Genomic DNA, 15,986 nt, shown 5'->3' on the forward strand with positions numbered 1-15,986 from the left:
GTTTTGTAATTCTATTTTTAAGTTATTCATTTTAAATCATATACATCCGTTTATCGCGTGGGGTTACCACTAGTAATATATATAGTTATAAAGGTAAAATAGTCCACAAAATTATGAAATATGTATTGGAAATACAATCTATCTCCAACTAAATTCAATCCCAAAATGAAATCCAAAGCAAACAGGCAATGAAAAAATCAAATTGATACAGAGAGAGTCCAAACAATCACAGCTGGCAAGCACACTGTAATGTTCACTATATCACGGTATCGCCATAACCGAGATTTATTTGTAGGTTCCCATACTGACAGCAGCTTCTCCAGCATATGGTTGGAAGCTTTCCTTGGCCTTGGAATAGAAAACATAGTAAAGCTCTGTAACTATGCAATTCAAGAAAACGAAAGCTGCTCCGGCTCCAAACACTCCCTTCCTCAAGGTCTGGCACGAGGGAGGGTTATCTGTGAAAACTGTCCGGTACTTGGTGTGATAGGCATTCCTCACCGAACCAGCTAGCAAGCATACCTCCGCGATGAAGAAGAACACCCTGAGAAATATAATTGCTTGTTTAAGTGTGGTAATGTGAGACTAACATTTTCAATTTTGGTTCTGTCAAAGGTCTGGATTTCACATCACTTAGATTCAAATTAAGTTTAAGCTTCGTTTCTTTTGGTGAAAATTTTATTATATTTGATTTTGACTTTGAAGCTAATGTGGAATTGTTATGAGGTGGGTGGTGGTGGTAGAGTTGGTGGCGATAGTTGTGGTGTGTGGTTAGCATTTTAAATATCAAAGTATCGAGATTTTAAATTTCTAATACAGATATTCATTGATTTTAGAATATATAGTGTAGAAGATATGTGAAGTTGATGCATACCAGCAAGTTATGAAAAGAAGAAGTGCCAAAGACCTGGAACCAACAGGTTTCAAAGCCTTGCCGCAGCAGAAACATTGGCTAGCCACCATTATTAGGACTTGACTTGCCATGAGGAACAACAATGCTACCACACCATACCCTGTTGAAATGTCCGAGTCATACACACAATAGTTATAGTTCCTTTCATTGTCCTGTGTGATCGTGGCCTGTCCAAAGAAAATATATTATCAGATCATTACTTCATTAGGATTTAGGAAAACATGACTATGCTTAAGGAATCAATTTAATTTTTCTTGTGCAAAAGATTAAATCAAAGACTGAGCTATATATATAAATGAATGCATTTATTTTTGTTAATTGAGTGTCCAAATCAGCTTTCAATTAGGGACAAATTGTAATTGGAGGACCTATAGCTACTCTTTTTTACATGCTAATTTACATACTTATTGGTATGGGTTTGGGACGAAAAAAAGCGATACTCTTAGGAGCATTTAGAGATTGAATCAACAATGAGAGAATGATCTGTGCTTGAATTGTTAATTATAGAAAGTTAATCTGAAAATACAAATTGTGTGACAACAAAATGTCAATACCAACTCAGCCCTTTACATATGTCATATATAATAGAATAAATATTTAGGAGCGTTTAAGTATAACTTATTTTTTTGTTTATTATGAAAAGACATGTAAAAAAGTGTAAAAATTATATAATACTTTTGGACGGAATATCACGTGTTCATAATCTCTAACTAATCATCAATTTTCATGTCTTTATATTTCTCAATCATTCAACACAATAACATACTTATCTACTTTCTCCACCAATTACAATAATATGGAGTATCATGTGTTTATATTCTAAAACTAGTTAATAATCACAATTCATAATAAATAAGCCAAGAAATAACTTATTTAGAACACATACAGCTGCAATATTAGATTAAAGAAGTAAATAAAGTAAGAATGATGGGTTATGGAGGTTTGAGAGGAGAGAGAGGGAAAGCTAACTCACAGTGCTTCTCCGCTGCTCAGCAGCAACAGCCAACGCAAAAGCAATGATATCAAAGACGAACACCAATCCCAGTATGATTTTCGACGCCATTTGGAGTAATTAATTAATTAAGCTCTCTCTCTCTCCTTCACACCACACCCAGATCTATTATATTTTCTCTCTATTACTTCTCTTTACTCTCTCTCTCTCTATCGGCTTTCTCTCTCTACATATAGAGAGAGAGATGCAATGCAATGCAATACAGAAATGAGTGTTTATGAAGCAGGTGGCGAACAGAAAGAAACATATAAAACGTAGACATTTCAACACTAACTTGACAATACATATAAACTTAGCAGATCGGACGGCTCATAGAGGATGCGTGAAACCAACGGTTACCATCTTCTCATCAGAACTGAATGCGTAAGGACGATGACAGCCGACCTTGCGTCTCTTTATTTGTTAACTCGTCCTCGTCTTTTTTATTTATTTTTATTTTTAAAATTTTGTTTGTACTACTAACCTACTATTGTCAGGGTCGTTTTTATTTTTACCAGAACAAAATGTTGAGTCTTGGAGGGCGCCCCTATGGCAAGGAGAAGTTATTGGTTAGTTTTGGAGTATTGATCGATACTATTTATTGAAAGACAAGTGTTTCATTGTCTCTTAAAATGAGATAGAAAGGTGATGGGTCTCACTGATTCAAAAAATAATTTTTTAATAAAATATTAAGTCTCGTAGATTTTAATAAATATTTTACACTCACTCAGTCTTGGGTTTGGAGGGCATCCCAAGGGAAGGTATCACGGATACCCTGTTCAAATTTTTTAATATTTTGATAAGTTTTTACTATTTTTGTGTTATTTTAATTTATATGTTTATAAATAGACCATTTTTTTTTAATTATTATAAAGAGTTATAATTCCTTTTAAATTATTGATTAGAAAAAGTTGTTTCCCTAGCACAAAAATACCACAAATTTGATTTTGACGAAACTTTAGGTAGCTGCTGGCAGCAGCAACCATTATAAGTTATTAGCAAAATGGAAAGAAAATAAAAGAAAAAGATTGCTAGCCTTTCTTTTGGTTGGTAGTGTCTAGAAGTGTATGGAAAACTGAAATGAAGTCCGCAATTTTACTCAAGCCAACAGGTAAGAGATTTCTTACTTTTAAGTGAGTTCTTGATGAAATTTTTTATGATGTTTTGAATTTTTTTATTTTTATTTTTTCGAAGTGTTGAGGACTTACAAATGCTTGCTTACTTGGGTGACACTTACCATGGGTTTAAACTTTATTAGTATGGTTGTGTGTATGAGTATTTTATAAGATCAAAATAAAGGGAAAAAAGTGATGTAAAATTAACAAGTTTAAAATAAATAAATAAATAAAAATTTCTAAACTATTTTTTCCGAGATTATTATTATTAGGTATGCAAGGTTAGTCAATGGGCCATAGCCTTCTCCTTGTTTAAGAAAAAAAAATTAATAAAAAAATAAGAATAAGAAGAACAACTCATTATTAGAATAAAATGAGATCTTTATTTACCATTTTTATGATAGACGTTTTTCTTTTCATAAAAGAAATTATAAGAATTCCAAAACAGGAATAAAACATGCCATATATAAGATCAAATCTCCAACCTTTAATATATATATTTTTAAAATAAAACAAAAGCCAAAAAAATAGGTTTGCATTTTTAATTGAATCAAGAAGGTCTGATCATCCAGAATATGTTGCATGTTATATACCACACATTTGAAGAATTAATGAACAATAACACAAAAGTGATAAGCAATGTTATTCAAATCAACAATTATAAAATTAGAGCACCAATTATATTTATTCTGAACAATTTCTCTTATGTATATAATTTGCATCGCGGGATTTTAATAGGTGCCTTGATTGTCTCAAATTACAAAACAAAAAAAAATAAAAATAAAAATAAAAATAATAAAAATAAAAAAAGGGGGTTGATTTTCATGCATGGATTTGAGAGGAACAATGTGGAAAACGTGGAACTTCAACTGGGGAACTCTGTGAATTCTCAGATGAAACACAACCTATGTAAAAACTCAGTGCCAGATGATATGAAGCTCCAATTGACAAGCAACATAGCTAGAGAGTACACACTCAGCTTGGAGCCTCCAACTCATGAGCAGAACTTTGTGCCACAATGCCAGCAGGTGGGTTTATTTGTAGGGTTAAATTAACTGTCGGCCCCTAAAGTATCCGTTTTGTGTCATTTTAGTCTTCAACTTATTTAATTTATGTTTAAATGGTTCTTGGGTGGTTTCCATTCAAAACTCATAACGAAAGTTGGTGTATTTTTGTCTAAATTTGGATAAAATTTGGTTGGAAATGGTTTCAGAAACCATTTATAAATACAAATTAGATAACTTGTAGACCAAATTGGCAAAATTGAAATATCAATGATCAAAATAAAATTGATCACGTACTTTGAAAATCAATAGTGTATTTAACTTTATTTTGTAATGTGGTGTTCTCGAACTGAGCACTACTCACACAATGAGTGGAGTTGACTTGACCTATCTTGGTCTGCTGGGTAAGAGACAAGATTGAACTCATTAGTCTTTTTTGTACGACCTAATTGGTCAAGAGCACCATGTGCATATGTCACGGTGGTGCTCCCGTGATCCTTTAAAACTACTGAATAATTTTTCTTTTACAAATATCTTAGACTTAAGACAAGTTTTTCTTAATCTGTAGCTCCCAACATACAATTTTTCTAAAAAATTGTGAAACAAGAAAAAAAGATCAATCTTTGGATTTGGTAATTCAAGACTGTGATCGAATGCCAACATAAAAAATGAAGGATATGTAATGGAAAATTGGATCAAGATTTTCTTCCACCAATTCTAAGAGCTTGGTGACCTTTCCTTGTGATTCTTATGATAGTTCATCAAATAGGACTACACTAGATAGTTCACCTCCAATTCAAGGCACAGCCATTGTCTACCTTGATGACATGGAAAATTAATTATCAAATAAAGAAGATTTCAGAGGCAAGAATGAAATTAATGGTTTGGATTCATTGGATAGAAATGTTAGGTCTAAAAGTTTCGTGAAGAAGAGTTAAGCACAGAGACGCAATGCCTTGATCAAGAAAGATGCAGCATGCATAAAATACGATGGATTGCTTCGTGAGAACAAAGTGAATTATCAAAACATGATAGTCAAGGGAGAGATTTCAATGCACAATTCTTGTAATTCACGCCATGATCATCAGGGGGAAATAGAAGAAGATGAAGAGTCCAAGCCTCCGTTGAGCTATGTTCACCCAAAGCTTCCAGACTATGATGAATTAGTAGCCACATTCACAGTACAAGAAAGAGTATGTGAAGAACAATTCAAGTAACAGAACATTTTGCAAGTGGATGTGGTGGTGAAATATATTGAACACCATCCCTTGCAGCAATTTTTATTCATGTTCATAGCCAGGTTGTCTACAATCTTACGTCATCTAATAATTAGTTGTTGATGGTTTATGAAACATGGCTCTGAGTATATTGGCATGATTGGTTCTAACCGTGTCCCATGTAACAAATCAAGCAATGATCTGAGCTTTGCTCAAAAAACTAAATAAGAAAAAACACACTACGGGTGGTGCTACCGCTACTCAACCCAAATGCAATGCAATCCCAACATAATATAAGAGAGATTCTTCAACAGTATTGGATATTTTGCAAAGAAAAAAAAATGTAATGAAAAAATGGAACATTACATGGTTTTCAATACAAAATAAACATAACATGAACAAAAGTTACAAGTGATACAAACAAGATTCACAAGGTATATCAATCCAAATTCACAGGGTATACCAACAAAGGGATTACAACTCACAACTTTCTCGAAATCAGAGATAACTTACAAAATGACTCCATGGCAGCAACACAAAAAGCCTTATTATGAGTTGGAGCTATCTAGCCTTTCCCATTCAGCAGCCACAGGGCAAGCACTGGCTGGACAATCAAACAATTCATTGGGTGGGTTTTCCTCTCACTCCTAATCTGAGCCAGAAGAATTATGAAATGGTGTTTAAAAATAAGCATTTGACATAAAACAATCGATAAGGATCCATGAGTTCAATAGGTTGGCGTGTTCCGGGTTTTCCGACCAAACAAGAGAAGCTTTCTGAACCCTTTTGTAGCTTTTGGAGAATTTTCATCACTATTCCATTTCTTCCGGGAGTGGATTGGTTCTGGGGCCATTTTATCTTTTGGGGGTGGTGTTGACATTTCTACAACAGAAATTTCAGGTGAGACAGAAAATTTTTCTTTTGCCTCACCATCCTCATCAATGTGCAAGGCAGTGGAGTTCAAAGCTTTCTTAGGTGATGGTGGTAATGGATGTATAGTCACCTCAGGGACAAATTGAACATGGCCATTAGAGACAGTCACGTCTTCAAGAACTGGAGAGGCTTTTGATGTTACCTCACTATCACCTTTCAAGTTATCCAGTTGTGCAGAGTAATCTTGAATATGAATGGAAAAGTCTCCATTAGGTGAATTCCTACTAGAGCTCATATCATCTGAAGTGTCTCTTTCCAGAACCCTATTTACTTCATCCTTCTCAATTGAAGATATGCTATGCAACTCCTTGATATTTGCAGAGTCATCAATTGCATCAGATGGTTTAGTTGCTCGTCCAGTGCTCAACTCTGCTGGAAATGCTATTGCGGCATCTGCACTATCCTTCTTCCTTTGGGTGCCAGAGTCAGAAGAAAGTAACCCATTTGAATTCTTAGGGCCATTTGTTTTATCTGAAGAATTGACCCTATTAGTACCTGGTTTCTTGTTCTCAGTTCCAGATGTCTTCGAGATTGCTTTTCTAGTTTGGCTGGATTTTGCTTCAGTTGATAACAGCTTGGGAGTCACCCTTGCAGCTGCAAGACGATCTATGGTGGAATTCCTAAGAATGGGCTTTTGTAATTTCTCTGTCTCCTTTGGGGACTGAAGTTTAGGCTTCTCATTTTTCATGGAAACTAGTGATGTCTTGTTCTCTTCTGAGGTCCTCTTAGATGTTGCTGAACCACGAGCAGCACTTCTTTCAGCAATTCTCTTTTGACGCTGAATCAGTAGTTCCTCCATTTTCTTTTTACTTTCTTCGTCCTATAGAAGAAATGAGCAAATAAAAAAAATCATAAAGACAAACAACATAGAAGATTCATGCATCCCAGATATTGAATGGTTTGAAATTATTTCAATAGCATTTAAAGTAACAAATCCAACCCCTGAAATGGATGCATTGGAAAACACTGTTATCTACAACAATGTTCCACGGAAGCCCCCAAAAGATCATTCACATCCAATAAATAAATTTTATTGGGTAAATTACATTGACCTCCCCTGAGGTTTCTAACAAATACAGGGACCTCTCCTGTGGTTTGAATAATTACAGTAACGTCCCCTGCTTTACTTAATAATGTCAAGATTCTCCCCTTCTGTCAAATTGTTCTAAACGGTGTTACTTTTTCTATAATAAATTACCTTATTGCCCTTCGTTTTAAAATATTAAAAAATGTTTTTGGATTGGAAGACAGGTTTGGAAGAAACAAACAGTGTTTGGAACAGTATTTTTGAATTTATTTTTTTTAAATATTAAAAAATATTTTAAAAAAATTATTTTTTTATTTTAAATATATAATTTTTATTTAAATATTTTTAAATATTTTATTTTATCTTGTAAGTATTTTAATATTTTTAATTTTAATATTTTAAACTCAAAACAGAACTTTACACTCAAATCGTAACCAAACACATAACTCATAACTCAATTTAAAAATTATTTTCAAATCTCATAACCAAACACATAGCTCGACACTCCATACTACTTTCAAAACTCTACACTCAAATCGTAACCAAACATATAACTCATAACTCATAACTCATAACTCAATTTAAAAATTATTTTCAAATCTCATAACCAAACATATAACTCGACACTCCACACTACTTTCAAAACTCTACACTCAAATCGTAACCAAACGCATAACAAAAAAATTAAAATATTTAAAAATATATTTATAAAATAAAATAAAATTTTTAAAATAAAAAATAAAATTTTAAAAAAAATTTAATATTTAAAAAATATATTTAAAATATTAAAAAAATACAACACATAGATGTATGAAATATAATGCACATTAAAATAAATAAATATTTAAAATATAAAATATTTACTCTTAAAAAATAATTTCAAAAAATTTCAAAACTTATAACCAAAAAATTTTTTTCTTTTCAAAACGCATAACTCAAAATATGATTGCACATTCAAATCATGATTCTAAAAATAATTTTAAAAAATAAAATAAATTTTTTTTGAAAAAAAATTTCTTTTAAAATAGAGTTTTTGAAAAAGTTTGGTTTTGATTTTTGAAAAGAGTTTTGAATCGAATTTTAAGCTTGTATTTGGTTATGAGTTTTGAAAATAATTTTTGAATTGAATTTTGAGTAAAAACATGTTCAGAAAAAAGATTTTTTTTAGAAACATGTTTGGTTCTCTTTTAGAATCACAATCCCAATTAGAAATTTTCAAAAATCTTTTTAAAACTCAAGTCTTAACCAAATATACAACTCAAAACTCAATTAAAAAATTATTTTCAAAACTCATAACCAAACACAAACTTAAAAAAATACAAACTTATGTTAAATATATTTTTTAAATATTAAAAAATTTTAAAATTTTTATTTTTTTATTTTAAATATAAAATTTTTATTTTAAATATTTTATTTTATTTTATAAATATATTTTTAAATATTTTAATTTTTTTTGTTATGCGTTTGGTTATGATTTGAGTGTAGAGTTTTGAAAATAGTGTGGAGTGTCGAGTTATGTGTTTGGTTATGAGATTTGAAAATAATTTTTGAATTGAGTTTTGAGTTATGTGTTTGGTTACGATTTGAGTATAAAGTTGTGTTTTGAGTTTAAAATATTAAAATTAAAAAAATTAAAATATTTACAAAATAAAATAAAATATTTAAATAAAAATTATATATTTAAAATAAAAAAATAAATTTTTTTGAACATTTTTTAATATTTTAAAAAAATAAATCCAAAAATACTATTCCAAACACTGTTTGTCTCTTCCAAACTTGTCCAATCCAAAAATATTTTTTAATATTTTAAAAGGAAGGGCAATAAGGTAATTTACTATAGAAAAAGTAACACCGCTTAGAACAATTTGATAGAAGGGGAGAATCTTGACATTGTCAAGTAAAGTAGGGGAGGTTACTGTAATTATTCAAATCACAGGGGAGATCCCTGTATTTGTCAGAAACCTCAAGGGAGGTAAATGTAATTTACCCAATTTTATTTAAAAAAGTTTCCTAAATGCAATATATATTTTTTTGATAAGTAAAATGCCATGTAATAATATCATTCAAGTGACATGAAAAGAAAATGGAATCTTTTGAATACTGTGGAAATGTAATGGATTTAAATTTTTTTTTTTTTTTTTTTTTTTTTAAAAGTATTATCCGATGACCTATCACTCACTAAATGTTTGCTCAATACCTTCTCAGATTTGCTCTTCTGCATTCCAATTCTGCTTCCAGAGACGGGCCTTTTACTCCTTGATACAATCTCAGGTTTGCTTCTTCCAAGAGATCCAACTGAGGTTTTAGATCTTGCTTCTTTACTTGAGGCTTTTCCTCCAGGAGCTCCACTAGCTTTACCGTTGGTTCCCTTATTACCAGAGGATGGTTTAGGGTCAACACCATCAGTTAGTTCTACATTAGGGAGACTTTGAACAGATTTTGTCAATGAATTATTTTTTTCATAATCCATTTCTGGATTCCAAGATGCCACAACTTGACCCTCATCTGAATTCCGTCCAAGCACCATGAAGAGGTCATCTGGTTCAACGATACCAGTAGCTTCAACCTTCTCTTGTGAATTATCTTGCAGGCTTATTTTTGGTTGGGTATCTCCAACAATCTCTGACACCATATATATGTCTGTCTTCAGTTGAGAATCAGATGGGTCATTGTCCATTGAATGAGCATGAACCATGAAAGAGTCATCAATAAGAACATCTTTCTTATTCTTCTCAAGCTGGGAATGATCACCCATGGATGATGACGTGAAATCACCATCAAAGATATTGTGGCGTGTACTTGCATCTTGAGACTTATCTGGTTGGTTACAAGGAAACCAATCTCCTCCTTTTTGGGTCTTCATGGCAGAAGATTGAGTTGCATAATCAGATAAAGCAACTGAGGAGTGCTTTTCTGATGCTTCAGTTCGCTGTGAAAATAACAACTCCTCATATGCGCTGTCTCTTTTCTTAATAATTGGCTGAGGATTATCCCTTGCTTCAAAGTTCTCAACATGGATTTTAGCTTCATTACTTGTATCCCTGTCAGTCACAATAAAGGAATCAGTTGAAGCAAGATGTTTTGTCACTACCTCCGAATCCGTGCCAAGTGCAAATGGTATTCCTTCCTTGGAGTTCTTATTTGTAACATGCTCTTCCTGTATCTTGAATGCGTGAGCATCTATACCATTAGATATTGAATCAGTTTCCCTCATAAGGAGATTCTGGAAAATATCCCAAGTCTCATTCGTTTTCCCTCCTCCAGAGTTATTTGCCACAACATTCTCATTTTCCTGCTCGGTAGCAGTATTTGATCCATTCACAATGCTATGGCGTTTGCTGTCATCTCGTTTCTTGTTATTACGGGAAGTTGATTTATGGTGCCTCTCAAGTGACCCGACAGCTTCCTCTACCTGCTGCTTAAGTGATTCTGCATTGATGGGTTCATATTCATCAGACGAATCCTCGGAAGCACTGCCCTTTTCTCCATCTCCCTTTGAAGTGATATAATTAATATTGCGAATAACAACCTTTCTTGATGATCTTTTCCCATGCTTTTTTCTCTGTACCTGTTCAGTGGAAGAAAGTTTTTTCCCATGCTGCAGATGTTCATCTGAATCACTCTCAGAACTGGAATCACTGGGCTCAGAATAATCATCTTGTTCTAAAGTTTGTGATCTTTTTCTATGCGAAGATCTCTCTTTCTTTCTGGAAGATGATTTGCGATTTCGATGATCATCTGGATCCTGATCAAGGCCCATACCAGAATCTTCCATATTTGGAGGCCATTGCATCTTTCCTGGATAATATGGAGGGGCTACCTGCATACCAGGAAATATGTATCCTTGATATGGTGGTGGCATTTGTTGAAATACAGAACCCGGAAAATTGTGCATGTATTGAGGAACATTGTTTGGCCATGACATTGGTACTTGTGCCTTCCCATCCATTGATTGCACCTGTGCTGGTTTTGGCATGCTATTATCTGCATACAATATTTTTAACAATCAAAGATGCATTAATTTGCTGAATTAACTGTCTTTACGAGTTTGTAGGCAAGTTTCACGTTCATATCTGTGCATTGAAGTTCTTAGTTTTTATAATATGCTAATTGGGAAATAATTAAAGAACAAATTGCTATTATCACTGATAACATACTCTTAACTATATAGACATACACAATGAGTGCCTCTTCTTTGAAAATACAAAGTTTTGATGTGCATCCGGTTAATATGTATAAATGAAATCCAATCCTTGTCAATCACTGAGTAACTCAATTAATGGACACTCTCCAAATAATCATGTGTAGAGATATTTTACTATCATTTCCTTCTCCAAAATTTGTTATGATATACTAGTTTGTGCCTCAATGCAGGGCTTTAATCACTATGTTACAAAATAGAATAACATCTTCAACATTTTTCTTTTGAGAAGATCTTAGTGTATGGAAGCCATGCTCCCTCAATGAAATAGTCCAACAGGGGTCACATCAAATCCAGATTAAGAACAACTATGTTTCCACAACAATCATACAAGTTTGTACTTTTAGAATGACTAAACTTAAGGGTATTCCGGAACAAGGGCTAATCTTTTTTTAGCTTGTCAAACCCAATTCTACTGAAAAAAAGACTTTTTAAGGGGTTGGAAGGACAGTCCAAGGAATAGCAAAAATCCAAGATGTGATCAACAAAAGGAATTAACTTTATTTACTAGTTTTCATACAACAGACATCAATAAATTTAGGATGCAGAAAGGAAAAAGAATTCAATCATACCTTGGTTAACATCTGAACTTCCATGACTGATGGTTGAGTCAGATGTTGACGCATCTATGGATCCATCTTGTTTCTTGCTAGGGACATTTATCATGATTCCTTGACTATGATCATTATCTTCACCAGAAAGTATGATTCCAGAGCTTCCCAAGTATGGAAATTCTGAGTGAGAGTATGCCTGCATTGCTGCTACTTCATCCATCCAAAGCCCATCATCGTTCTTTTTCTTGCACAGTTCTATGAAATTTATGCAGGCTTCCCTAAAGAAACCAGGACTGGATGTTAAACCTTAAGCAAATCCAAATTAATGGAAAAGGTGTCTACCTTTAATATCCAAAAGAACATAAAATAAAATAATAAAAAAATCTTCTATGGGATATAAATCTTTGTTAACGACATAATTAAATAAAATCTTTTATCAGGTTAAAAGAATCTAGAATTCGGAGCTTCAGCACATTCCAATTTCTAACACCAAAACATAAATTGAAGTATAAAAATACCAAACTTGTATGTCAGTAAACTAAACATCCCTGGTGTGGAAAAATAGGTAAAAGTATTGGAAATGGGTTGATTTGTTGTATTTGACATTGATATCAGATATGCTTCTCTCACAGCTTTGATTGCAATATGTAAAAACTTTGCTGGGCAAAATATTATCCAGCAAAGCAAGATGGCAAAATTGTAGTCATAAGAAATAACTGTAAGAGGGGGGAAAAAAGAATAAAAAAGAATCCAGTAGGTTAGTTACAATACTGGCCTTCAAATTCTGAATGTAGATTGAAGATGAGTGGGGTAAAGAAAGCTAAAAAGGAAAGCCAGAATTAACTAAGGCATTTAATTGTGGAGTGTCACTGCAGAAGGCCTCCACAAGAGGTGTTGGTGGCATAAAAAGAGCATGATGAAAGGATTCAACTGGGCACCACAAGTCAATTCATGATTTAATATAAAAATTAGTATGTCAAATTTCAAAAGTGTAAGATTGATTTAGCCATCCATGTGCTGAAACACTAGTTTTCTTGACCTTTACCTCCTTGAGAGAAGTTCTACTTGACCAGAAAACAATTATCAACTCTTCATACCTTAAACGAGAAGCTCCGAAAGCATCAGCAAAAGATATCAGATCGTCTATGTAGTCCATCTCAAATCCTGCAACTAAAGCACGGGCATAGGCCATTGCTTGCTCTTTCCTGAGTACCGCCTTCCGAGTTTCAAGAACACGTTGAAGACGAACCCTGTTCATCACCATCCACAAACAATTATTGCAAGGGAATATACAACAATTGTTGCTTCACCTACGAATTCAATATGACCATAAAGAAGACGATTATTTTACTTGGAACTTTCTTCCTGTACAGTATCACTGGCTCCACTGGATTCACCTTTTGACTAAAATCCACCATCACAAAGAAGGTTAAATTTATTCAGTAAACTTCCAAAAACACTATTTTAAATATATTTGCATATTGAAGTTATACCTTAGAGGAAGCAGTTGACTTTTTGGAGTACTCATCAGTGGCCAAGACATTTCCTGCTGATACCATGTTTGTGATTAGCAACACTCAAGTTGGGGCATCAATCTACAGGCATATAAGTTAAATGCATATAAATCTAATTTGTGAAATCTGTCATACGGTGGATCCCCCCTTATTACAGCCGAACAGTAAAACATTTAATCTCCAATTTAGTAATAATAATAATCATAACATATACACAGTCATCAAAATAAAATTCTCCCAATTTTTAAAAATCCTTCTATAGTTAACTTTTTATAAAGAATATTACATGTTACAAACTAATCAATTTAGTTCAATTACTTGCTAAAAGTACATGAAATTTCTTGAAAATTAGCAAGTTGTTAAAGATCATCGGTAAGTCCAAAGAACACCCCAATAGTTTCGTAAAAGAGAAAAACATTTTTCCCCTATCATATGTGCTCCTTCCACCCTCCCACAACACACACCCTTACTAAATTATTTTTTGCCGTGTATACAATTTCTAGGCATATCAATGTGCCAAAAGTTCCAATCAGGAAAGGCAATAATTATGCCCAATTGAAGCTTCTGATAAAAAGATAACTTTCAAATTACTAAATTAACTTTCACTTGCATACATTTCCAGGAATAGCATCCCCCTAATTGTGCAATAAGGGAAACAAGTTGCTCAATCAATGCCTAAAACAAAACATTGAGAAAAACAGAACCATACGGCAAACAATTACTTCACTGAATTGAGTCCACGAAGTAAAAGAAATAATTCATTATGAAAAATTGAAAAATTAATCTTCATCTGTACCTTCTGGCTCTGTTGCGACAATTGTCTGTTCATTTGATTGAATAGAACTCTCAATCTGTTCAATCTCTCTCTCAATTGTAACAAATCTCTCAAGAATCTCGGGTGTGTTGACAAAACACACAAATCTGAAACACATACAACAACAGGAAGAGGCAAATTAACAAGGACAACTATTACAAAAAAACTGTCAATGAGCACAGTAACATAGCAAATTAACCATACTTAGTAAAAAAATTAATCCAACAATGCTAAACAAGCAAAGAACTTTACAGCAAAAGATCCAATTTGCAAATTAGCAACACAATGTATGGCCACAGATCCAGAAACCCATAAAATTCTATGAGAATTACCTTTGTAGAGTGGCTTTGGTGAACCAAGAAGCATTGATCGATGGCGGTCGAAGAGTAATCGAATACCCACCTTTCAGAATCTGATCTTTGGCATATTTGAGATGCAAAAGGAAGGGTTCAAGCAGTCCAGAGGCAAGTTTCTCATTGGCACCACCGGCAAAGATAACGAGATCGCATCTATGACATAGAAAACAATCGTAAGAACACAAAACAGAGACACAGAGTCAGGAGCTTAATAATTGAATTGTTACCTGGTTCTGGTTGGAGTGAGTTGAAACAAAGCATGATCAAGACGAGTTCTTGAATCCATAGAGAGAGATTCAAAGGTTGATGGTGTCACTGAATTGATTCAATCTTTGAACTCTGTTCTTCAAAATTCTTCACATTGGAGCTGAAAAAACAGGGGACAGCACATGGAAGTGGAGGGTGGACGTGGGGAGGATTTGATGAATCAAATTTGGGTCCCAAAGCTAATGCCGACACCTCCTCTCTCTCTCTCTCTCTCTCTCTCTCTCTATGTTTTTGTGTGGAGAGTATGAATGAATCCAAGGTGTTTGATATAATGCTTGTTTGAGAGCGAGAGAGAGGGGGGGTCGGAAGAGCAAGCTTTTCTGTTCACTTCAAGTACAAGATTACAAAAGAAATGGAACGACCTCTCAACCAACCATTTTCGACTTTGATTTGCTGCTTCTTTTTTTGCGCTTGGCTGTCACGGTCACTGTTAAAGAGTGACTGAGAGGGCAAAGAATAACCTGAAAAAGAAAGAGTGAGTACCTTCTAAATTCCAACTAAACTCGGCTGTGTAAAGACCTGTTTGGAAAACATGAAATTATCATCAGGTTAAGCCGACCATGGCTCTTCTCATTTGACCTAAATTTTTTGAGAGACTTTATACTTGGTTAGAAGTTGATTAGATTTTTTTCAAAAATTTTAAAAATGGTAAATTACAGTGACACTCTCTGAAGTTTGATCCAATTACATTACATTCCCTGACATTTTGAAAATTGCATTCTCACTCCTATAGTTAATAGTCTCATTTTATAAATTCACATATTTATATAAAAGGTAATAACTCCTAAATAAAAAATGAGAAAATTACATTGCAAAAAAAAGTAAAGCAAAGGAAAGATAATAATAAAAAAAATAAAAAAAATAAAAAAACAGAACAAGAAAAGAAAGAGTGCATGAGTTCAATGTTTTTATTTCATCTAAATAATTACAATGATAGGGGGTTAGTGTAACTTCCCAAATGTCAGGGGATGAGATTTATTAAATCCAAACCTCAGAGGGTATAAGTGTAATTTATCCCCAAAAAAAAATTAAGAGAATTTTATGCAAAAAAGTAGAGAACGATGAATTATATATAAAATT

General features: G+C 33.2%; 2 protein-coding genes across 3 annotated transcripts; both read right to left on the minus strand.

Moving 5' to 3' along the window:
* Positions 1-99: 99 nt before the first annotated feature.
* On the minus strand, positions 100-2,185 carry LOC114285160 (fiber (DUF1218)). Its single transcript, XM_028228162.2, has 3 exons — positions 1,887-2,185; positions 875-1,080; positions 100-544 (listed from the first exon to the last, which is right to left on the minus strand). Exons 1-3 carry the CDS (start codon positions 1,974-1,976, stop codon positions 286-288), a joined length of 555 nt encoding a protein of 184 aa, XP_028083963.1. The 5' UTR covers positions 1,977-2,185; the 3' UTR covers positions 100-285.
* Positions 2,186-5,534: 3,349 nt separating this feature from the next.
* Positions 5,535-15,482, minus strand: CIP7 (COP1-interacting protein 7). Of its 2 annotated transcripts, none has more exons than XM_082884257.1 (9): positions 14,867-15,482; positions 14,616-14,792; positions 14,266-14,390; positions 13,449-13,501; positions 13,307-13,359; positions 13,053-13,205; positions 11,974-12,233; positions 9,398-11,184; positions 5,535-6,993 (listed from the first exon to the last, which is right to left on the minus strand). In XM_082884257.1, exons 1-9 carry the CDS (start codon positions 14,923-14,925, stop codon positions 5,968-5,970), a joined length of 3,693 nt encoding a protein of 1,230 aa, XP_082740383.1. In that variant the 5' UTR covers positions 14,926-15,482; the 3' UTR covers positions 5,535-5,967. The 2 variants fall into 2 exon arrangements, with proteins under 2 accessions (XP_082740383.1, XP_082740382.1); XM_082884256.1 differs by having other exon boundaries at positions 13,449-13,504; positions 14,867-15,364.
* Positions 15,483-15,986: the final 504 nt, after the last annotated feature.

The sequence above is a fragment of the Camellia sinensis genome, chromosome 8, assembly GCF_055761805.1.
Source record: "Camellia sinensis isolate YWXY chromosome 8, ASM5576180v1, whole genome shotgun sequence".
NCBI classification, from domain to species: Eukaryota; Viridiplantae; Streptophyta; class Magnoliopsida; order Ericales; family Theaceae; genus Camellia; species Camellia sinensis.